Below are 24,585 nucleotides of genomic sequence, written 5' to 3'. Positions count from 1 at the left end.
AGGAGGGAGAACGTGGGAAAGGGGACAGGGACACAAGACTACAAAGGAGTTTCCATTTCTGAAGTCACCACACAGCACTTAACTGGGGGAAAAACATATGCCCCTGCACTGCAGCCACTCTCAGCAGCTTTGTTAACAACCTCTGCTTTCAGGAAGGCAAATTTTACCTGCCCAAGCAGTTCCAGAGGGAAGTTGTGCACTGAACATCCTCAGCACACACCTATCAAAGGATGAGAGGCAGGAACAAACCACCAAGTTGGGAAAACCACACAGCAGGGCCATGCTGCAGGCCCCCAGGTCTAAGCACACAGCTCTGATTGAAAGAGCAGGAGATATTAAAGCACCACCTCTGTTGTCCTCGGGAGAAGACAACACGCTCCAGTAAAGACGTGGAACTGCTTATTGATCCCGTCTAGCCCTGAAGCATCCCCAAACAAACAGCAACATCTGCTTGAAATTCTGGCTGAATAATTTAAAGGTTAAAGAACTCCTCCTCAAGCTTTCCAGATAGTCCTGAAGATGGAAATAGATGGAATTGCTTCCAGGTAGGACAAACACCGAGCTCAGCACCCAGGGGGGCAGCAGGGTGACCCATGCACAGGCAGCAGCCAAGCTGTGGAATGCCTAATGACAGCTGGAAGCTCTCTGGGTATCAAGTGCCTATCTTCAGGGTCCAGGCCTTCAAGGATTCCACAGCCACAGGGCAGCAGGCAGAGAAAGCCATCTCTAGTTTATGTTCTTCTCTATGGATGACTGGCTTAGCTCTGGGACGTCCATTAGCACCACAGCAACTGTGGAACTTGGAAGTAAGGGAGCTGTGACTACATGACAGATGCCTTTTGCCTGCAATTAGCATCCAGAAACTTCCAAAAAGGCTAAGGTTAGACATCTGATTGGGTTGAACAGGGAAAAAAAACCAAAAAAACCCCAGTAAGCTCTGGCAGGTGCTGCATCTCTAACAGGACCTACACTCCTGAACAGAACAAAAACCAGATACTTCTGACAAGTTCCCAGAGTCTATGGTGACAAGGAACTTCTAGGAGATGTCTGTTCACCCTTTACTGAAACTACAAAGCAGCAGCCTCAACATCTCATGTGCAGTGAGCTCTTGCCAGATATTACTCCCTGCCAGTGAGTGCAGAGCAAGTCTCTAGACCAGCTGAAATACCACCCATAGTTAAACTCACCAAACACCCACAGAGCCCCCTTTGTAACAACACAATGGCAGCAGGACTAAGGAATTTCAGTTATTTACAGACCACTCAAAATACCCTCAGTGCTGGGAACTGCTGAACAAGCTGCAGTGCCTCTTCCACTCCAAGTTTTGGGTTTGTCAGCAGTGTAAATATTTGTCGACAAATCTGAAACTTGGATAAAACCACCGCTTTGCTCCACATCCAGGAGGTGTTTCTGGAATGAATTCAAAGCCTTTGCTCCCATGCTGCAGAGCTGTCCCTTCCCAGCCGGGACCAGGACAGCAGCAGGAGGTTCCTGAGCAAACAGCACTGGCACAGCAGTGGGATCATTGCACGGAGCTGGAGCCAGAGCTGTGGGATGTGAGTGCTCCACACCTTCCTCAGGCCTCCCCAGCCCCTCCCTGTCCGACAGCACACCCTGGAACACAGGGACAAATGGAACATGGACACAGTGGAGGCAGACTCCAGCGCACCCAGCAGATAAATCCCAGGGATATTGTCCCTTCATACCTACAGCTGTCTACAGACAACAATTAACTTGACAAAGGGCGCCAGGGAGAGTATCCAGAGACACATGAAAAAGCTTTATGCCACATTCAAATGAGCTGATGCCACCAGGCTGCACACTGCTTTCTTTCTTGTTAGTGGGCACTCCATCATTTGAATATGCCCCAATAAAGCTGCATCATCAAGAGGGGAACTTTCTGACATCTACTTTTACTGTCCATTTATTCAAAACCAGTAGTCTTCATCAGGCAAATTAATAAGTGATCATCAGCTTTAGAAAGCAATTTCAATTGTTCATGCAAACATAGCTCCACTGTAGAACACGGCTCACTGCCACTGCCCCAACCTCAGCCTGTGCTGGGACAGTCACCAACAAAACCCAGCCCATCCTGTCTGGCCATCAGACACCCACAGGAGCCAGGAAAACACCAGGAAACCACTCCAAAAATATGAGCTTATGCAAATAACAGAGCAACCCAACCACCCCATCCCTCTAAAACATTCATTGTGCACACATATGCAATTAATTAAATATATATTTTTTAAAAAATAGAGACATTTCAGGTGGATTTCCTGTGCCACAATATGAAATATATGCAATCAGTAATCCCAGTGAACTAACTGAAATCAGTCAAAAAATATTTAAAAATCAAAAGTAAATCTCAAAAAAAAAACCCACTAGTGAGAAGTTCACTTGTGGAAGGAGCTATAAAAGGGTATTTTTTTTATAATTACTCCATCCTGTTGCTACATTTGCTTATGCAAGGTGTTTTTAACTACTGACAGGACTAGGACTAAATGACAAGTCCACATACTTAATGCAGATTGCTCACAGGCACAAGGTGAAAAATATGATAAAGAACATGAACAGGTTTTAGTGAACCGAGCCAGGAAAAAAAATCAAAACCCACACCCATTCTGAGCAGAAAATAGGACTTTTTTGTGATTATTAAAACAATTTCTATCAAGGCAAGTACACAGCCTCATTTCTACTCTGACAAGTTGTTTGGTCACGTCTTCTTTTTATGTAATGCAGTTATAATCAAGACAGGCTGTTCTACCTCTGTTATCAAAACCATTCCATTGCCTTCAAACCAAATATTTCAAGTTAGTAAAGTACTTCCAGTCGCTTCACCAATATAAAAAAACCTCCAAAAATCTTATTTCCTCATAGGAGAGCTATAATTTGCAACTTCAGTCTTGCAGTCTGTTCCCTCATGAAAAAGAAAATCCAGGAGAATGTGCTAGTCTTCCTCCAAATTTCATAGCACTTTTAACTTTAATGGCAACTGACCAAAAGCTTCAGGACTGCTCCGGGCTAAAAACAACTCCTAATCCCTGTAACTCAGTCTAGAATTCCCACTCAAGGGCAAAGCTGGGAGCAGCTGAAAACACTGGGACTGGTTTGTAAGAATTCACATCTTAAGAACAACCAAATGTAGCTGCCCCAGCCCTGGAAGTGTCCAAGGCCAGGTTGGATGGAGCTTTGGAGAACCCTGGGATGGCAGAAGGTGTCCCTGTCCCTGGCAGGGGGTGGATGAGAGGAGCTTTGAGGTTTCTTCCAACCCAACCCAGTCTGTGATTCCCTGGATCTCAACCATATGAAGGGAAAAATTTCACCCCCAGTCCATACAGGGACCCAGTTACTGACCTGTATATCCACCTATCCACCCTCCCACCTTGTGCTCCTGCTGCAGCAATAACAGCAACTTAACTCCAGCATCCTCACAGGCCACGGGAACTGGGCGCGTCACCGTCAGTGCCTGAGGCAGCCACAGGGGTGGCAGCAGGGACTGAGGCAAGCCCAGGGTGAGGGTTGGGTAGGGCTGGTCAGGGGGGTTCCTGAGCTCAGAGACTCCCAAGCAGCAGCCTGAGCTCCCATGGAATCTTCCCTTGGAAATAAGGCTAAACAGGAAGGTGTGTGCCCAGCGGAAGCAGGGTCAGGTGACATGGGAAGAACACAGAGATGCTGCTGCCCACTGCAGGCAGAAAATCCGTGTGGACAAAGCTCAACTGGAGTTGGAGCTGCCAGAACTGTGGGGGAATAATAAGAATTCTCAAACATATTAATGGCAAAAGGCAGTGTGGAAATAACATCAGTGTGCTCCAGGATGAGGACGATCAGGTGATCATCACAGACAGGGACAGGGAAAGGCAGAGGTGTTGAATGCATGCTTTGCCCCTGTCTTCAACATGGATCAAGGACCAACGAGGTCCCAGCGCCCTGAGCCAGAGGACCATGACTGTGACAATGATCAGCTCCCAGTTGACCCTGAAATTGAACAGATCTGCTGCTCCAGCTGGATCCCTACAAACCTATGGGGCCTGATGGGATTCATCCAAGAATGCTCAAAGAGCTGCTGATATCATCACAAAGCCTCTCTCAATGATTTTTGAGTGGTGTTGGGAATCTGGAGAGGTCCCAGCTGACTGGAAGCTGGGGAACATTGTCCTGATTTTCAAGAAGGGCAAGGAGGAGGACCCCGGAAACCACAGGCCTGTCAGTCTCACTTCAGTGCCGGGTAAACTTATGGAGAAGATTATTCTGGGAGTGTTGAAAAACACCTGGAGGTCAACACAGGCATCAGTCACAACCAGCATGGTTTCAGGAGGGGAAAGTCCTGCTTGTTGAACCTGATTTCCTTCTACAACAGAGTAATCCACCTGAATGATCAAGGGAAGCCAGTTGATGTGATCTTTTTGGACTTCAGCAAAGCTTTTGATACCATCTCTCACAGGATCCTTCTGGACAAACTGTCCAGCCCACAGCTGGGCAACTGTGTTATGTGATGAGTGAGCAACTGGCTCATGGGTCAGGCACAAAGGGTGACAGTGACTGGGTGACATCAGGCTGGCACCAGTCACTGCTGGGGTTCCACAGGGCTCCATCCTCGGCCTGTGCTCTTCAACACCTTCATTAATGAGGTGGACCCAGGGCTCAAAGGAAGACTAAGGCAGTTTGCCAACAACTGGGACTCCCCTGAGGGCAGGGAGGCTCTGCAGAGAGACCTCAAATTAAAGGGCTGGGCAATCACCAACCATAGGAAGTTTAACAAGGGAAAGGGCTGGAGTCTGCACCCGGGATGGGGCAATGCTGGCTGTGTGCATGGACTCAAGCATGAGGGGCTGGAGAGCAGCCCCTGGAAAGGGTCCTGGGGGTCCTGGTCCATGGCCACGTGAACCCTGGTCAGCAGTGCCCTGGAGCCAGGAGGGACATCCCTGTTCTGGGGACATCAGGCTGGGCCAGGGAGGGATTGTCCCGCTCTGCTCTGGGCTGGGGCAGCCTCACCTCCAGTGCTGGGGCACTTTGGGTGCCACAACATCAGAGAGATCCAAAGCTGCTCCAGAGCGTCCAAAGGAGGGAGCCGGGGCTGGGGAAGGGTCTGGAGGGGCCGCCCGAGGAGCGGCTGAGGGCACTGGGCTGGTCCAGCTGCAGCAGAGGAGCTGAGGGCAGAGCTCCCCGGGGCTGCAGCTCCTGCCCAGGGCAGCGCAGGGACAGCTCCGAGCTCTGCTCCTGGGCCAGGGACAGCACCCAGGGAGCGGCTGCAGCTGGGCCAGGGCAGGCTCAGGCTGGAGAGCAGGGAAAGGTTCTTCCCCAGAGGGTGCCGGGCACTGCCCAGGCTCCCCAGGGAATGGGCACGGGCCCGAGGCTGCCAGAGCTGCCAGGGGTGCACAGGGTGGGGTTGCTGGGGTGTCTGTGCAGAGCATTGGAATCCTTGTGGGTTCTTCCAGCTCAGGATATTCTATGATTTTATAAGTCCCCTTTTAAGTCATGGTGAAATCAAACCTTCAAAATTACTGTCTAGTGCTATCAATATATTGTTTCTTGAGGGGAAAAAAGCATTATTGCAACAGCAGAAAGTAATTTTTTTACTATTATTTGCACCTGTGGTGTGGGGGAGGAAGGGAATGGATGAAGAGAGGTGTTTGTCAGGTCTGAAAAACAACAGATTCTCAAACATTTTGTACTACTTTTATACCACTACCAGGTAACAAAGCTACCTACCAGTGTTCTGTTAAGGCTTATTCTTATATCTAAAAAGTTAATAGCATAGGTTTTACGATATACAGCACAAAGGTTCTCTACCTCTGCAGTACATTTCTACCACTGAAGCAAAAATATCTATTTATACAGATATGTAATGGTAGGAAAGTGCCAGGGTGCCAAGAAAGTAATCCTGTAACAACATACATCTTTTCCCTGAAAGCTCAAAAGAAAACCCCAATTGGCAATAATACATCACATGCTAAACCTGACTTTTCATGGAACTGAATTTCCCCAGTTTCCATTACATCATGATGCTGGGGCTCTACAAGCCAGACCAGACCCAGCATTAACCAAGGAAACATACCTGAAACCTTCTGCAAAATGGCACAGGTTTCTATTTCTTGTTACCCTGAAGATGTTCCTTAGCTGAGCTCAGAGCCAGCTGAAGGGCTCTGACCTGCCCTGGCTCAGTGTGCCAGGCCCCCCTTGGAGCAGCATGCTCAGATCACAGAATATTCTGAGTTGAGGGGACCCACAAGGATCAGAGTCCAGCTCTCCAGTGAATGGTCCACATAGGGATGGAGCCCCAAACCTTGGTGTTATTAACATGCTCTGACCCCCTGAGCCCAGCTCAGAGTCACCCCCTCCACGCCAGGGCAGTTCCTGCCCCACAACAGAGAGAGGCAGAGGATTGTTTGGCTCTATCTCACACAAGCCCAGATGTAAAGAGGTTATTTCGCAGCAGGTCTGGCATCCTACTCCTTCTGCAGTTTGCAATCCCGTGCTCCTACTCCTGCCTGCTGTGAGGTGCCAGGGCTCAGGACTCCGGCACTCCCGGCCAGGCTGTGCCTCCCCCTGCACCACAGCCCCCAGCTCCCACCCAGCCCAGACAGGAGCAGAAGAGCTGTGCTGGGAAAGCAGCAGGACAGCACGGTGTCACAACAGCCCTGCAGGCCCTGGAATGGATGACAGCTGCTGCTCAGAGCCCTGTTTTAAACCTAGAGTGGTTTCATGCAGCACCCAGATCAACGTGGTGCTGGATCCCCCCCTCTGCTGTGCAGCCAGGTGAGATCTGACCCAGGCTGCTCTGAGTGACAGCAGCACCGACCTCAGGGGGGGCTGCCCAATATTTTGTCAACACTTCCAGCTGTTTCCTCCCAAGGGGTTTTGCTGAGTGATGAGTGGTTAAGCTTGGCTACAGGTCAATTCATCTCACTTCCAGTATGCCTGGTTAGATGGGAGAAGCAGGATGGATGGGGGAATGCCTCAGAATACCAAATCAGGGGGACAAACCACCTCTGCAGGAGCCACCAGAGAGCTGCTGGGGCTGGTGAGTAATCTACCACTGGAGCTGCTTTTTTACAGGCCTGTTTTTTCTTTTTTATGTTAATCAGCAACCTTATCTGAGGAATATCTCAAGTTTTTCCTTTGCAGATTACATGAATTAATAGATACATCCAGAAGCATGAAAAGCAGGCTGAAGTTTACACCTGCAGTAATTGTAAAAGCCTTGAGATATTGTAGTTTTTATCAAATTTTACATATGTGCAAAAGGCTTCAGAAATAGAACTAAAATTGGAACAACACAGACCCCTGCAAAACTCAAATTAAAAGGAGTGAGCCAAGGCAGCATATGCCCTTTCCAAGAGGAAGAGAATGCATTATAAATCTGGGAATAAAGCCACCTAACTCCTGGCAAGACAGCTTAGAGAAACAGATAATAAAGCAGTCCTACCAATATGGTCACAAGACATTCAACGTTAGAATTAATGTATCCTTTATTCATTATTAGAAATATAAATAGGTTTAATTTGCAACAGATTTTAAAGTGTTTCCTGTAGAGGGGGATTCAGCAGCCTTAACCTGCAATACGGCAACAGAGAGTAGGTAGGAAGTTGCCTTTGACAGCAAGCAAGAGGCATTCAAAACCAGGAACAGCAGGAAAAGCTGACTAATTGTCAAGAACCTCAAGCCCTGGCAGCAGCAAAAGCAGCAGAATCTCCTCTCCATCACAGAATCCCAGAATGTTTTAGGTGGGAAGGGACCTCAAAGCCCATCCCATCCCACCCCTGCCATGGGCAGGGACACCTCCCACTGTCCCAGGCTGCTCCAAGCCCCAGTGTCCAGCCTGGCCTTGGGCACTGCCAGGGATCCAGGGGCAGCCCCAGCTGCTCTGGGCACCCTGTGCCAGGGCCTGCCCACCCTCCCAGGGAACAATTCCTGCCCAATCTCCCATCCAGCCCTGCCCTCTGGCACTGGGAAGCCATTCCCTGTGTCCTGTCCCTCCATTCCCTTTTCCACAGTCTCTCTCCAGGTTTCCTGCAGCTCCTTCAGGCCCTGCAAGGCCCCAGTGAGGTCACCCCAAAGCTTCTCCTCTCCAGGCTCAACAATGCCAGCTCTCGCAGCCTTTCCTCCCAGCAGAGCTGCTCCATCCCTCGGATCATCCTGGAGCCTCCTCTGGCCTGGCTGCAGCAGCTCCAGGCCCTTCCTGTGCTGGGCCCCAGGGCTGGGGCAGCTCTGCAGGTTCAGCATCTGTGGAGTCAGGTGAAGTTCCTGAGAAACCAAAAGGGCTCAGAACCAGCCAGCCCTCGGTGCCCAGGAGGGGGATCCCACTGAGTGCACTCAGACCAAGCCAACCTCATCCACATCCCCTCCATCTACTCAGAGCCAGTGACTCACCAAGGCACATGTGGGATTAAAAAGCACTAAAACGTGGTGTGCATACCTTCATTTCTCACAAAGGCACCACCAAGCCATTATTTACTAAGCTAACTCATTAGCCAGCCACCCTTGCAGATAATAAGAATGCATTAAAGTATTTAAAATTCCAGCACAAGCCTGACACATATGAAGTGGCTGCCCTTCTTCAAAAGAAAATGAATGTCAAAGCAAATAAGCCATTTAGGAACAGTCAGCACATTTGAGGTGCAGGGGAAAGGTGGCATCACCTCAACATCCAGGAAAACAAAGCAGAGTGCTACGGGATGCTGAGACGTTTCACATTTTTATTGTATCAGCCTCTACTTCTAAAGAGATCATTAGATACATGATTTCAAATAGCATTAGATAGGTGATAAAGTAACAGCTATTCAAAACAAACAGAATTAATACACAGAACTGCGAAAACTGGCACAGAAAACCCGGGAGATTGAAGGTACTTAAGCTGACAGTAATCTGAAAAACCCAGCTGGTAAATTCAGTTTTACACCAAGAAATAAGCTGTAACTGAATCTACACTTCACTGCAGCACCCTTCCCTTCACACAGGCACTGCTCCAGGAGTGGGTAATATTATCAAAGTCATAGAGCAAGTTTACAAAACGCATAAAATAATCAATCCACTGGAAATAACACCAGGAATACTCCCAGGGGATACAAGTTCCCTGTGTACTTGGTGTAGTCCTGCTCTTTCAAAAAGAGCTCCTCAAGTCCAGCTGAGGATGCCCATAACTTGGGGGCACAGAGGAAATAGATTTCCACAGCACAACAAAACTGACTGGGGATAAAAATTTAGAGGAAGTTTGGAGAATTCAGTATTTGCCACCAAAAAGGCAGCTTTACACTGTCTGTGAAAAAGCCTTCACGAGAGCATACGGGGCAGTACAGGACAGTAAGATTTGTGTGATCACCACCTTTTCTCTCCACACACTGTCCTGCCAGGCTCTCCTCACTCCACAGCTCCCACAGCGGATCCCTGAGCACCTGCACACATGGGAGCAGCCCCTCAGGGCGAGCAAAGCTGTGACTGACAGCACTGAGAGGAGCAGGAGCCCAGCCCACCCACTCAGGGGAGCCTGGGCAGCAGCTTCACCTGTGGCTACCAGAGAGCCAAAGCTGCAAACCCACCCTCCCCACCCGAGAACATCAACTTCTCCATGGACTGGTGAAGACCCTGCCTTCCTCAATGAAAAGGTCCTGCAGGAAGGAACATGCCCATCTTGTAGGCCATTAGCTCCAAAGGGGTCAAACTGCTCAGGTACAAGGCAGAAGGGCTTTCAACTTCTTCCTCTTCAGTTATTTCTGCATTAACTTCTTGTTTTCTTGGCTTTTTTCAGTCCAGTGACCTCTAGAATTGGGATTCTTTGACTCCTGGAGAGATGCCCAAAAAACTCATTCTGCCTCTAAGGAAATTCACAATTTGGCATTTAAGGGGAACAGTATCAAGTGATATGGCTGCAGTCTTATTTTGTACTTGACATCAGAGCCTTCAAGTCACCTTCTTCCCCCAAAATGACTCAGTAAAGACTCCTCAAAGGAGAGGTTCAAAGGCACAGTAGGGAAGAGGAGCCCCACATTTCTCCCTACACAATCCAGGAAGCTGAGTGGTGAGGAGGGGACACACACACAAACCCTTTGAAAAGAGGGAAATGACATTGAAGCCACAGATGCAGGAGCCACCTGGGCAGTACCACGTAGCCAGTTGCTCAACCTCTACACAAGCAGAATTAATTGCATTAATTCTGGGGTTTAGTCAAGAGGATTTGAATAAAAATAATGCATACTTAAAAGCAGTGCACAGTATTGGGTTAAAAAACATGGGGACAGCACGTTTATGGAGGGATCTGACTTGAGCACCACTGACATTCACAGCTGCAATTCATCTGCTGGGAAGCCTGAAAGGAAAAACATCCATCAACTTCCAACACCAGATACAGGACAAAAATATGTGAGCTACAAACAAGTCCCAGGGTTATCTTCCTGTTCAGCAAACAGGGGCTTTTTAGAGCATCATATACCAATGTTGCAGGTAATATCAGAAAAGAAAATAAACTCAAAATAAATCAAGTCTCAAGCACATAATGTCTCAAAGAAATTGCTGAAGATACTGAAGCATCTTCAGCATTCCTCAAGATCTCTGTATGTATTTTAATTTTGGGAAAAACTATGCAACTATATTAATATATGAAGACAACATGAAAAGAAATTTAACAGTATCAAAATTATTTGAAGTCTTGAACAGTTTAGGATAGTCAATGTTCCAACTCTCCCAAACTGCCCCTGTGTGCAGCCTCATAGCTAAATCTTCATCTGTCATCATATTAAAAAAAGCTGTCTGCCACACTTATAGGTGGGAACCTTACTCCAAAATTCAATCAAAGGCAACAAAAAGTTTTTTGGTTTTTTTTAAGGAATCCATCCTTTAAATACAAGGTCAAAATAAATTCCCTAAACCCCAGCAGATGAAAGGCAAGCTAGAAGGATGCTCTGGAGCAGTCATGGCACCCACACCAACCCACCTGCATCCCCAAGATGTTCCTCATCTCTGTCCAGTCACTCCACCACACACTCCCATGTCACGCACATTTCCTGTGCCCCACAGATACTTCACACTCAAGACCACCCCACCTACAAAGCTGAAGCGATTCTAAACCAAAAACCTTCTGTTTTCAGAGCCCTTTTTCCCCCAGAGAACGAGCAGGCTTCATTTCCCCAGATCATTCCATAGGTTTCAGAAAGTAACTGATAACGTCAATTCACGTTATCATATTCAGCAAACCACAGCTGACAGCACCTCGGGCATATCAAAGAGATTCGGAGCTGAGAAGCAATTTTTTTTTCTGGCCACATATGGCAGCAGTGGAGCACCCAACGAATGGCAAAAGCCTTGTTTCTGACAGGCAGAGGCTAATGGGAATGCAGTGGAGTCGATACTCCACGAGTGGCTGCACATCCCACAATATTTGCGTTCACTCTGACACACACAATAAAGAAAAACACCCTCCATTTATGGAAGGCACAGGTATTTGTGAAAGCCAGCTCAGAACCATCTGGGTTTGTTTCTTCACTGCCTACTGCTAATTTTGCACATGCCCTGGTTTTCCTCTTGTGGCCCAATGCCAATGCTTTTTTTAACTGGTGCCGAGAAGAATGCACCTTTTAGCCCACCTTTGCAAGGCAGCTCCTGGCCTGACAGCCTCTGGCTTTGCTGCTGTTATTGTAAGGAAACCACTCTTCTAGAATGCCTGTTCAGCAAGAATAATTTGTGAGTATCCAGTCTCCAAAGTCATGAAGTGAGTGTTTTCAGACAGCCTGAGCAGGTTTTTAACCTTGCCGTACACAAGCTGGCTCTGCTGTTTCCCCTCTAACTCCCGTCCCTCCTGCTAAAGGAATGTGTCCCTGTGCAGGCCAGAAGGAAGCCAAAGTTCTCTCCTCTATTTCAACAGCTTTCCAAGATACAGCTTAAGCCTCATCCTTTTCTCAGACATGAGAAGGATTAAGTCACTCTTCTGGCTCTATTTAAATTCCAGAGGGCTGCCACTATTTGGATAAGCCACAAATGCTAATTATTCTGTATTGATTCCGTTGACTTTCTGGGACAAAGGAGGTCTAAAGCTCCAGGACACATTAAGAGCATTACAGAACATCAGCTTTCTTACACAGGATAAAACAGATTAAGCAAGAGCAGAGTCTGGATAATAAACACCACATCCAGAAGAGAATATCCAGGTTTCCATCAAGACCTCTAATGCTTGCAGCAGGAGCTGTAAAAAAGATGAAGAGGTATTGGAAAGGGAAAAAATGAAAGAGCACAAAAGGTTTTGCATGTCATGGGAGCACTGAAGAGGAGACAAGTGGTAGCAGAAGACAGCCACAGGGACACGTGTGTACATGGACAGTGACTGTTCCCATTCTCTCTCTTCATTATCTTCTGAATCCCACCCTGCAGATGGAACTTAACCCAGAGTTTGTATTAGATCAACGCAAAAGCAAAAGGAGAAGTTGAGGACTTGAGATGCAAATATTTTGTTGCAATACAAGAACTGTGGTACTCCATCTTTTTAATAATTCCATCATCCCTTTCCTCCAACAAGAGGAATTGAAAAGCCCAGTTGTGTGTGTAATACTTCTGCACACTGAGAGCATGATCCTGCTGGAGGCTAAAAGACTGTTTATCCACACATCAGCAGTCACTGTGCAAACTTACATGCTCCATTCCATCCATACTCCTTCATTTTGACTTTGAGAGATTATTCAAGTATCACCAAATGGAGCTGCATTAGGGGTGACTACATATTTGATCTTATGTAGGCAGATAAAGTTCAAATATTTTCCTACGAAACAGTAGAATTCAAATGAATTAAGTCATGAAGCACAATGTTAAAGCAGAATCCATGAACGGCATTAGTGTATTTATGTAAAACCACTTACAGCTCACCAAAAGTAAAACATTGCAAAATGCCAACATCCATATCACAAACAAGGCTGTACACATTATTACTGCAGGTTTTCCCTGCACCAATCTTAAATGTTATTTGATCAACATGAGATTAAGAAAGGTCGAGATTTATAATACATTATTACAAGATTAGAATGCGTTAACATTGGAGATGGACACATGCCTGACAAGAAAGGAAAACCCAGGTGTTTCACCAACACAAAACCAGAGGGTGAGGGGGGAAAGGAGGGACCCGGTAGGATGGGAGCCCTCACTGCCACTGAAAGTATCCACAGGACTCAATTCCTGCTCAGAGCCAGCACCAGAGCTCAGCTCTGCTGCACAGCTGGCTGCAGTGAGCACTGTAAGTGAGGGCAGCCACCTTCCTTCTTTTACATACATTAGGAGTCAGTAACAAAAATGCTGCAAAGCGTGGAAAGGCTGCAAGGGTGAGTTCTGCTGTACAAGGCAGCTCAGAACAAGTCCCAGCTGCTGTCAAATCTATTCAATTTAAGAGAGTTCTCGCTGGCAGCTCTGCACCAAACAAGCAAAGGCTGAAGGCAGTGGATGGAGTGCAGCAGTGATTTAAGACTTCAATAGACATCTAGGCTCGTACTGGAACCAGACCTGAGGTGTGAGTGCTGGCCTTTGCTGGATTCTCTCAGGAGGCGCTAAGCCAGCCAGATGCTTCTTTAAGAAATGCATCTGCACAGCACAAAAACTGTCTTGGGTCTGAAAAAGCATCCAGGACTTGCAAGTTGTGCCCCTGGCATCAACGGCCTCAGCAGTGTCTGGCTGCACTGGCGTGTGTCCCCACCCAGGGCACGAAGCTGGAGCCCACGTGTGCTGCCCTCCCTCTCCTCTGGGGCTGGGCACCCCGAGTTGTTTGGGGTCTCTAAACCAGCAATTCCGCATCAACACTGGGATGAGCTCAGGGAAACCACTGGGGTGACAGAGAAGACTGAAGAGCTTCAAAACCCAAAGATCACGAGGCTTACAAAACTGCCTGAGCTGGCTTCTCTTAAATTCAGTAAGTCCTTGTATTATTCCCTAAGAAACAGAAGGTGCCAGAACATCTCCTGAAAACCCCACACTAAGTCCCAAACCAGGCTGGTGTTGGGTGAACTCCTGGAAGCTTGACTCTGTAGCCCAAAAATGCCTGACTGACATAGTGTGAAGTTCTCATCTTCATCTGGCTTCACTCCAATGATGCTGAAATATTTACTCTATGGCAGCCTGTAAGCATTAAACTTAAAATTCTCTTATCACTTCAGAAATGTTCTGTTTTTAAAAGCAGCATCTTTGTCAAACCAATAATGTCTATGGAAATTAGGGCCCAGCATAACAGCACAGCTCTCTACTGAGCAGCAAAGTCCATGACAGGAAAACCCATCCAGGCTTTCAAACCACATCCATCACGTCAGCATTCAGGCATCTTAAACTGACAAACAATATTAAAAAAGAAAGTGTAGATTATCTCAAGGCAGAATTTTTATCAGCATCTTTATCATCAACACGATCAGTGTGCCATTTAAATTCACATCTATTTCCACAGAAACAGATGCTTTCATTAAAAGGGCTGTGCAAGAGCTCTTTCAGTGTATAGATACTTGCTATAAATGAATTTTACAGTCATGTGAAAATTCACATGTTCCTTTCCAAGCTTGGATCCTTGATGGGAATACAAAGCTGTGGATCAACATCATTAATAGGCAAATTCATCATGAAAACACATCTCCATTCTGTAAATTGCAACTGTGTCAGGAGTAGAAATATCCTTTGCTGGTAGTTCTGAAGACAAATGATTTCTCCCAGCAGATATTGAATAGATAAGCTAGGCACTTTCTTGTCCAATCACTTCCAAGCATCAGAGATGCTCAAAGCAGCTTAGGAAAGAAAAGCAAATAGTGCAATTAAGGTTGAGGAAACAGCACTTGTTTGGAGCAGTACATTCCCCTAACTGCACTGAACACAGACACAAGGGTGCAAATCCAGCATTTAGCAAGTTATGGGTCCACCAGGTCCAAATCCAGCAGTACTGAGCCCTTCTCTGGAGACCCTGAGATCCAAACCACGCTGGCCTGCAAGAGTTCCCCGAGGCAGTGCAGGGCCACAGCCTGGGCTCAGCCACCTCTCCCACCTTCCAGTTGTGCCACACCAGCGTAGGTTAGGTTAAAATCTAACACAAAAAGAAACACACCCCCCACCCCCAAACAGACACTGCTGTGGTGCTCAAGCACTTGAGGCCAAAGAGAAGATGGAAACCAGGGAAAATAAAAAGCCATCCTGAAGTGATGTGTGCCTGGAATGCCTGCTCTGAACCAACTCCCAATGGCTTTTCTCCATTTGCTGCCAAGCACCTCTAATGCAATCCAGACAGTCAAGGACACAGTCAGAATGTTAATATAAAAGCATTAAAATTCCCATTGAAATGGGACCTGTCAGGCTACTTTATGTAACATGATTTATCGTTTCCAAATGTAGTAACAAGGGATTTTATTGTACAAGAGCATGTGGTACACAATGGGGCTCCGGGTCTGCATTCCGCACTCGCCAAACTACAATTCCTGACAATGTTTCTGCTGGTACATGGCTGAGTTACTGGTGTGTGCATGAAAGGGGAGCTGTATGCATTAGAAATTGATGGGGTACAGAATAGACTGAAAATGAGAGCTCTCTGCACGTCCCTGTGCATACTAAACAGGGCTGGACACCTCCGACCACTGCTGGCTCATGGAAAGGAGCTCAACTGTCCCCATCCCTCAGGGCTCCTGCACCAGGCAATAAAAATTGACTGTCAAAAGCTTAAGGAAGCTTTTATTTCCAGTCTTACATGTCAGTCAGATAACTGATGTCTTCTGCAGGTTCAGAGCACGCTGGAAACTGCTGGTTGCATTTCCAGGCACTGCCTGTGCTTTCTACCCTGCGAACCCCAAACCCCTTCAAAGCCCAGCCTCAAAGCCACCATCTCCAGGGTTTGCCATGTGCAACACAGAGCTGACAGCAAGGCAAGCTGCCCAAGCCCTGTGCTAATGACACCCAGAGGGTTACAGCACAGAGCATGTACCTGTCACGACAGAGTTTGTGGATTCCTGTGTCAGTGACACACTTTCTTACTTCTCCATTCTACATACCAGCTTCTCAAACACAGAAATATTTCAGCTGTCAGCCCACTGGGGATTTTTTAATGCATTTGCTTTCAGTAGTTTAGATATCCATGTAGTTTTCATGGGAGTTCTGTTAACTTTGAGGCAGAGCTGAGTAGCACAGCACGGAAAAGCAGAGATGTTGGCTGTACCTACAGTGGGAGAGGAATCTCACCAGCTGCCAGTGCAAAGGCAACGCCAGGATAAATTGGTAGTAGTGTCGAAAAATATACAGCTTCATCCTTTTTATTTGGAGCAAACTGCAACAGGTCAACATGTACCCACACAAGATCATGGAGTTAAGACACAAAAGACTGTTTCCATTGTATTTTCTTATATTTCTTACTAACTTCTTCATTGATTGCACTATTAATCTTGGCATCATTCAGTTCCATGCTTTGCTCTGCCCTCTTGCCCTGCCTAAGTCTGGAATCGATGTTCAACTAAACTCAATATGCTTTGAAATTTCGTCATTTAATTAATAAAATACACACCAAGAAAGCCTGACTGCCACAGATCATACAAAGATCTGGGTCTTGCCATCTGTGAGTTATATTACAAACTTAGCTACAACTCATGTGGTCAATTTACTGCATTCCAGGCAGTTGATCCCAGAAACAAGACCTTGGACTACTCTGCTTTTACAAAGCTTCTCAGAATCAGTAATGAATTTAGGCCGCCTTCTTCTAGCTCTGCCATTCAGCACCAGCAGCAAGACTCAAGCTTACTCCGAGTAATAAAACCCAAATGCAAATAAGCATCCATGCCATTTCAATCCAGGAGGGATCTGCAATGCAAGTTTAAAAAGGAAAACTATTTTCTGTTGGAATTGTGAGAAGTGAGCAAAAGCCATAATGGAAAACAGCTCTCCCTTGGCGAAGTGGAAGAAGAGGGGGGAAAGCTAGAGAATCAGATGCTACAATTAAGGGATGAACAGCTGGGATTTCAAAGAATGTAGCTCATAAACCAAGAGGTTGGGTCAAAGTGTCCAATGAAGTTCGGTGGACACAGGTAATGAAAGCCCACGTCATGTAACATCCACAGAAACAGACTCCTGCCACTGTGGCTCAGAAGCTGAATCCTGAGGGTAGCTCCTCCTGGAGCCCCCTCCATGCTCAGCAGATGTCAGAGAACACACCAAGTGTGAGGCATTGGTAGGTCAGGACTGCAGAACAGAACCAGAAGATAACTGTGCCACTGCCAGAGCCCTGAACAGCCCGTGCAGTTCTGGTCCCCAAAGCTCAGAGACCATACAGACAGGGGATGGGGGAACATGACCACGCCCAGCATTTTGGCTCACATGAGCACTGTGCTTTTGAAACTCCTCTCCCAGGGCTGTCACTTCACACACTGGCATTCTCATCTTGAAGCCTTCCTGGGCCACCTGAGCTGGACTCTCCACGTGAATCTACACAAGGGAACAGCCACTACCACACCAAATGCTACCCAGTCCTCAGGACTGGGCTGAAATCAGCTGAGACCAACTGCTGTGGGATGCAGGCATGCACAGGCCCTGGGACATTCCCTCTACAAACCCTGTCCAAAGCCACCACGCTGTTCGGTCATGAGGGCAAAGCCAAAGCTGAGAGGACACTTCATTCTGGGGAAGCTTAGACCAAAGCCTCCTTCATGATATGGTTCCAGTGGCACAGGAAAGGATGGGCAAGGAGCTGCTGCTCAGGGGCTTTTTCTAAATGAGACGAGAGAAACATCCAACAGAACAGGCATGATGAGGTTGTTCTGCTTCAAAACAAAGATACTTCTTCACAAAGCACCCATTTAAGCAGGAAACTCCTTGCTAAGGAAGCTTATAAGGGTTCAGAAAGGATCTCCACAGATTCATTGGGGAAAAGTCCGCCAAGAGCCATTCAACACAGTCAGCAATGCCAGCTCGGGACTGGGGGGATACTCAGGTAAGTAAAACTACACAGCTCCCTTGTTCCTGTCCTTCTGCTTGCAGGATCCACTCACCACTGTCTGACAGGATGCTGGCCTTGATGCACAAGATTTAGTCTGACCAAGCTGGACTGCTCTTGAAAATGGCAAGAGAAGTCGTGCTAGATGAAAAAGGAAATAATACACCCACCAATCTAAGAAAAAGGGAATTCAAACTTCTGTAACAAACTACTGAGCAAGCAAATCTATCCCTTCTTTTAAGGGCATAATCACAGGATTCATCACCGTGCCAGCAGATGCAGTGGGGGGTCAAGAGATCCCACAATTCAGTTTATTGCCAAAAACTGTTATTCAGCTAAAAACTTCTGCCACACTCCATAACAACAGCCGCCAATGCTTGCAGACTTACAGACCCTCAAGGACAGGCACAGAGAAACAGTTAAACTCTGGGTCCAAAACACTAAACTTTGAGTTATAAAGTGTCTAGAAAACGGTCTTGTTATTGCCAGAGATGAGAAAGCAAGCCCAAAAGCTAGAGGAAGTCACTGAAGAGATGGCATTTAAAGCTAAAAGGGAGTCTGCCTCAAGACAGCCCTGTGCCTCAGCCCTTCCAGTGTATTCCTCATCCCATCTTCTCTGAATTTTTACACTTGGCCAATAAATACCTCTTACTCTAGCACTTGGATAGGATTTACGATGCACTGCAAGTGCTGTGCAATTAACAGATTTAATGCCCAATTCACTTCCTCCTTCAAAGGGAGACTGGAGGAAAGCATCCCAGGAGCTGTGGGTATATCATACATATACATGAAATGACATTTCCTCTGCCACTACTCTAAGTCAGCACATCCCTACTCTTCCTGCAGATGTATCAAACCATTTTCACTGTTTAGATTCCCAACTATTAGTCACTCTTCAGCTTAATCACAGAGGGGTTTACAGTATGGATTTTTACACACCATCCCACATTTTCACCATAATTTATCAATTGCTTTTTCCACTCCATTTCACTGAATTTCTAATCTCATTTCCCCAACTACACTGTCTACAATCATAACATAGCAGTGACTTTAAAAAATTCAGTATGCTCCACTAATTTCACAATGTGTTAAAGGAGATAACAGAGGGAATACATTCTTTCCATCTCAGCATGATTACTTTAACTTGCCTATCAGAGACAAAAGCACATGGCTGAGGAGGAGGACAGGCATTGCTGTCAGAGGAAGTCAAAGCTCTGCACTCTCACAGGGCTATTGACCAACTTTCAGTGAGACAAATGCCACCAACTCCTACATGCAAGACTGAGCATTTACCTCTTGCACATGTTTAATTACCCTTTGGTGGCTGCTCCATTTGCAATCATGCTGACAGGGCTCCCTCCAATCCAGCAGCACATTTGAGGGATTATTGCTGATGCTTCATAGACTTCTAGAACACCCTGCTCAAAGGAGTTCTGAGTGGCACAACTCCGTGCTTTGCTTCCCAGCTGCAGTCTCAAGTTCTACAAAATGTCAATGCTGAGCACAAGTGACTTTCACAAGCAATTAAGACAGACTGCATGAATACCTAGCTCAGCCCGCAGGCTACATCACACTTGCCTTTCAGTTTTGTTCAATTACTTTGCCCTTCTTTTGGTAAACAGAAATCCTTGTTTTCCTTTCTCTCTACCACACACTGCATCTGTTCTCTGAATTCCACCACCCCAACCCACACATGGCAGCCTTTGGACCAGTTCTACTCTATGTTGAAATCACTCTGGCCAAAAGATTTGGAGGTAAGGTATCTAATGCAGCAAGGTTCCTAAATAAGTGCTACTGCCTAAAAAAGCTATCTCTGAACTAAGCTGCACCTCAAACACATTCAAAAGCATAAATAAGACTTCACCTCCTCCCATTAAGCTTTCTTCAGACAATTTTACTTGCCTCAGTGCTACAAGCCACATAGTTTGCTTAAGTTGTTGCCATTTCTGCAACCTTACTTGAAAAATCTGCTTTAACAGTACTGAAGTTCAACAATTATACATAGTCTAGTCTATAATCTTATGATATCCTGATCTCACCTCTCAACACAGCAAGTTCTTCAGATTAAAACCCACTGGAACAAGAGGAAAGGGGCAATGGAGGGGAAGGAAGTCCAGTATTGCACCATGATGCCCTCAAATGCAGAAGCTCATCCGCATGACATGACACTCCAACTGCAGAAACACTCTCAGGCTTCAAACACTGTGTGCACATTCAGTGCCTAAACACTGGAAAAGAACTGCTCCGAGCCCAATATTTAGACCAAACTGCTCTCAGGAATTTTTACTACATAGTTAACTTCCTACATCACTTCTACTCAAGCTGAATAGCAACAATAATCAACTTGATTCTGACAATTTATGCTTTCAGCCACAAAGATGACACAGTTAAAGGTTCCAAGAGTCAACAGAAGTGAAGTAGAACTTTTTGCATAGGCCCAGTTACTTTTTGTAAACTGATGTTTGAATTTCTCTACAAAGCAGTATTAACAGTTATAAAATAAAAGCAGTGCCAAAGGGTTAATACTTTATGATAATAACACTTGTTTGGAAGACTGGAGATGAATTTTAAGGTAAGTATCATTGACGATTTAAGTAGGTTTCATCCCATCTCATGACAAACCTTTCAGGCACGCTTCTTACTGTTCAAATTCCTTGGGACAGAACAAATCAGCTTTGAGGGATGCGGCTTCAACTCCCTATTTCAGCTGATGACACGGGGTTATACCCCCCGAAGCGAGCAAGCAGAGCAGGGCTACTCACGTTGCCCATGTACTCGGAGAGCAGGTCCTGCAGGGCCTGGCGCACGGCGTTGCACTCGGCCACGATGCGCTCGCGGCGGTCGTCGCGCGTGCAGGACGAGTCGGCCATGAGCGCCGCCCCGCTGATGATGCTCTCCAGCCGCTCCTCCAGGGACGGCCGGAACCGCTCCTCGCTGAACGTCGAGGGATCCACGATTATTTGTTTCTAGCGAAAGAAAAAGTTCTGCAAATCAGTCACCAGCCGAAGCAGTGCGTTACTGTTAAGTCATCCACGCAACCAACACTTAGAGCAACCCCCTGATCAGGCATGAAGAGGCAAACGACACCATTTTGGCACTGAGGAGGATTTTCATGAGTAGTTTTGTAAAATTACTAAGAGGTTTCCCAGCAGATTATATTGCTACTCATTTCTTGTGCTGCTTTGACAGCTAAAGAAAAGTTGGCCACAGGAAGCCCTGTTACACAAATGGCAAAAATCAAATGTGCCAGCAAAAATAAGGTTCAAAGTACAGAACTCTTCCTAATGACATGTCAATCTGGACAGGCCTTCACTAGTTAACTTGTCAGATGTAATTATCCCATCATGAACAAGAAAACAAACATCCAAAATTAGCTCTATATATTGTGCTCCATTGCCCTACTTTGTAGTCTTTCTTCTCTTCAATGTCAGGCAGGTAAATACAACTGTATTCTCAACAATTCTCCAAGTGAAACATCAACACAAAGGTTTCAAACCACACAGAAATCAATTTCTTCATGGCAGAAAATTACCACAGGTTTCTCCTGCCAGAGTGCTAGCAAGCACAGCTCATACCAAGAGACCCAGGGCTGAAACAGCAGCACTGATGTACCTGCTCTCACCACCACCCTGGAAGCTCCCCAGAAGCAGCTGCACAGCATTTATCACCTTTGAGTACTTTCAGGTGATTTGTTTAAACAGGTCTGTAATTTAATAAAGAAAAATAATTTGGCCATTTCATGGCTGGGTGGTTTGTTTAGGGTTTGGTTGGGTTATTTCAGGGGCAGAATTTGTTAATTCTAAAAGGAACCCCAAAGCTTTTTGAAATGGGAATTTCCTCAGTCAGTTTGTACTGGAGCTAACCTCTGCAGCCATGTCACAACCACCTCCTCCTGCCAGCCAGCACATTTCACATCCCTATGGAGTAACCACACAGCCATCACAGCAGGATGGGAACATGGCATGTGCCCTCCAAGACATTCTCTCCTCATTTTTCCTGAAACTTCTAGCCATTGGCTAATAGAATGGTACCACCCCAGAACTGCACCATCAAAAAAGAGAGATAACAATCAGCTTGTTATCTTCTGGTAGCCATTTAATATGTTACCATCACTGGAGTATCTGGCAGCATGTGTGCTCAAAGCCTCTGTTACAGGAGCACAATAACACTCAAGCAGCAGCAGGAAATGAAGTGCTGGGATAACATCTGCCAAGAACCTCAACACATTTGTTTTGTCAGCCTCCTTTGGCAGGGATGAGATGACAAAGCTATCGTGAAGCTGACCTGCTGATCAGGCACTGCTGCTATTAGAGAGCCTCACAAAGTGGAATTAAAAGCTTTGTGTGAACTGCAACACTTAAGAAGTAGTCTGCAGCTGTATACTGGAGAGTTTGTATAGTAAAATGGGGTGATTTATGAAAACTCCCATTAGCTGGTTTGAGCTGTACAAGCCAATCCACAAACCTGAACTGAATTGCTTCTTCATTTCCAGCCCCTGACACGGTGCTGCTGCAGGGCTGCCTTCCCCTCCCACAGACACCTGTGAGAACCTGCAGCCCCTCGGGGCTAACCCCAGGCACACCCCTAAGGCTTACTGATGGAATTTCAGACAGGCAAACTCAAAACTGAGATCAGTCACAAAGATCAAGGTAGCCATGACATCCTCTTGTTACCCAAGAGATCACAGGGAAAGGCTTCCCATCAGGCACAGGGAGAACTCAAACAGAACTTCATCCTGGTAAAATATACATACCAGAAAGGGAGGAACAAGAGTGGTAAGAGCAAAAAAGGAGGTGGTGATCAAAATCTGGCAAAACCACAACTATTAAATGCCTTTTGAGTGATGGCTTTGCAATATTAAATAAAGTTCTAGAGTTAGTTAGTGCTACAGTGTTTAAAATTCAGAGGCTGAATCAGGTAGACACCGAATCCTGGCTTCAAAAGGAAAGCGATCTCAGTAAAAATGCATGGCTGTCCTCAGCAACATGCTGAATGCAAGATAAAGAACATGACAGATCAGTACAACATATCAGTGTGAAATGACTTCATTTCCAACCAAAGATCATATTAAAACTTCCCACTTCATGTTCCTCTCAATAGGTAGTTTCAGCAATTCCAAATACATTATTCACTTTTAATAAATCACTTCTGTCACCTCCAAGAATACATTACATAAATATATTATGAAATAATCAATTTCAAACAAACCATCTAACGTAGCAGTAGGCTAACTGCTATTTCAGAGCTAGTTTTACTTGACAGCCTTCCATCACCAAGAACCACATATATAACTTTCTATATTCCATCAACCCTAGTTTGGAAAATGACTTTTTTAAAAAAAAAGTCTACTTTGCCTACAACTTGCTGTACTTCAGTAGAAATGATCTTCCAGGCAATATCAATGAAAGCAAGCTGTGGCTAACAAAGCAGGTGAACAAACAGGAGAGCTCGAGGGGGTTTTTCACAGCAAGGTTCCAACTCACATCGAAGTTGTTGAGGGCGTAGGCCAGCTCCCCGCCGCCGCCCTGCTGCTGGGCAGCGTCGTCCGAGGCCGTGGCCTGGGCGGCGTTGGAGATGCCGCTGACCGCCTGCTGCAGCTGCTTGTAGATCAGGTCCCTGTTGGCTTTGTAGGCAGCGACGTCGGGGTGCTGCAGGCAGGCCTGCGACGCCGTGTACAGGATGGGCACGTTCTTCTGCAGGATTCCTCTGGCTGCCGCCATCTGATCGCGGTGACCCACATCTTTCAACTCCTGTTAGGAAAATTAAAGGGGAAAAAAATTCATTTGAGAGCACTGCCCACATTCAACATGCCTACACTGTCTCCCTGGATCTTCAGAGGACAAGCAGGTTCTTTGCCTCAAATCTGCTCAAATCTGTCTGCTGAGTATTCCTATCCTTAAGGGCTCAACTAATTGCAAAACACAACAGATCCGTGAAGTCAAAAAACAACAACACTGCAGGGCAATTCACAACACCACAATTCAAACTCTGACGTTGGATTTTTGTTCTTCTGCAGCAGAGGACCAGCATTTTGAAAGCTGTCCTGTCTTGCACTTGCAGATGAGAAGCAAAATCATCTTTAATTTAAACTCCCAGACTCACAGCCAGAATGTTTTCTTTAATCACACCTAGAAGATGGTGTGTACTCTCCTCAAGAGACTCAGGTACTTAATTTCAGAAGAACAAATATATAATCTCATTCAGCTTCTTGTTCACCTCCAATGAGACAAAATTAATCCAATGACTGTAATTACCACTAATTCAAGGTTAGTGAGCAAGTCCATAAGTCTTTCCCCAAACACTCTGTGCTGTAATTCTCTAAAGCACCATCACCTCTGTTTTGGAACAGAAGCACCACGATCAGATAAAGCTTCCGAGTCCAGCACAAGCAGTAAGTTTATAAAAGGAGGAACAACCACAGTTATTAGCAGCATCATCATCCCCAAGTTACCTCTTAAATCTAACACAGAGGCAGTGAAAATGAAGACAAGGACTGCCTTACTGAGAAAAGGGAAAAAAATTCTGTCAGACTCTCTAAAATGAATGGGCAATAGGTGACCTCTGTAAGGTACAAACTGAGCAGGCAGGGCACTCCAAGCAGGCACAGAGATTTACAGATTTTGTACAACCACTTCCTATAGTGTAGAACAATCCATCACAAAGCAGTTTAAGAGCAT

The 24,585-nt window shown here is 46.2% G+C and overlaps 1 protein-coding gene across 1 annotated transcript in view; it reads right to left on the bottom strand.

Annotated features, from left to right (window-relative positions):
- CTNNA1 (catenin alpha 1) overlaps positions 1–24,585 on the bottom strand; it is a 105,246-nt gene that overhangs the window by 69,842 nt on the left and 10,819 nt on the right. The window contains exons 5-6 of the mRNA XM_042024678.1: positions 23,392–23,658; positions 20,671–20,874 (exon numbers count right to left, since the gene is read on the bottom strand). Of these exons, the coding sequence (XP_041880612.1) occupies positions 20,671–20,874; positions 23,392–23,658 (471 nt within the window). The remainder of the gene's footprint in view (positions 1–20,670; positions 20,875–23,391; positions 23,659–24,585) is intronic.

Source organism: Corvus kubaryi, unplaced genomic scaffold, assembly GCF_017639235.1.
Source record: "Corvus kubaryi isolate FWS band 111438036 unplaced genomic scaffold, C.kubaryi_AGA036_p1.0 128, whole genome shotgun sequence".
Classification (NCBI taxonomy): domain Eukaryota; kingdom Metazoa; phylum Chordata; class Aves; order Passeriformes; family Corvidae; genus Corvus; species Corvus kubaryi.
This window is presented reverse-complemented; position numbering and strand designations above follow the sequence as displayed.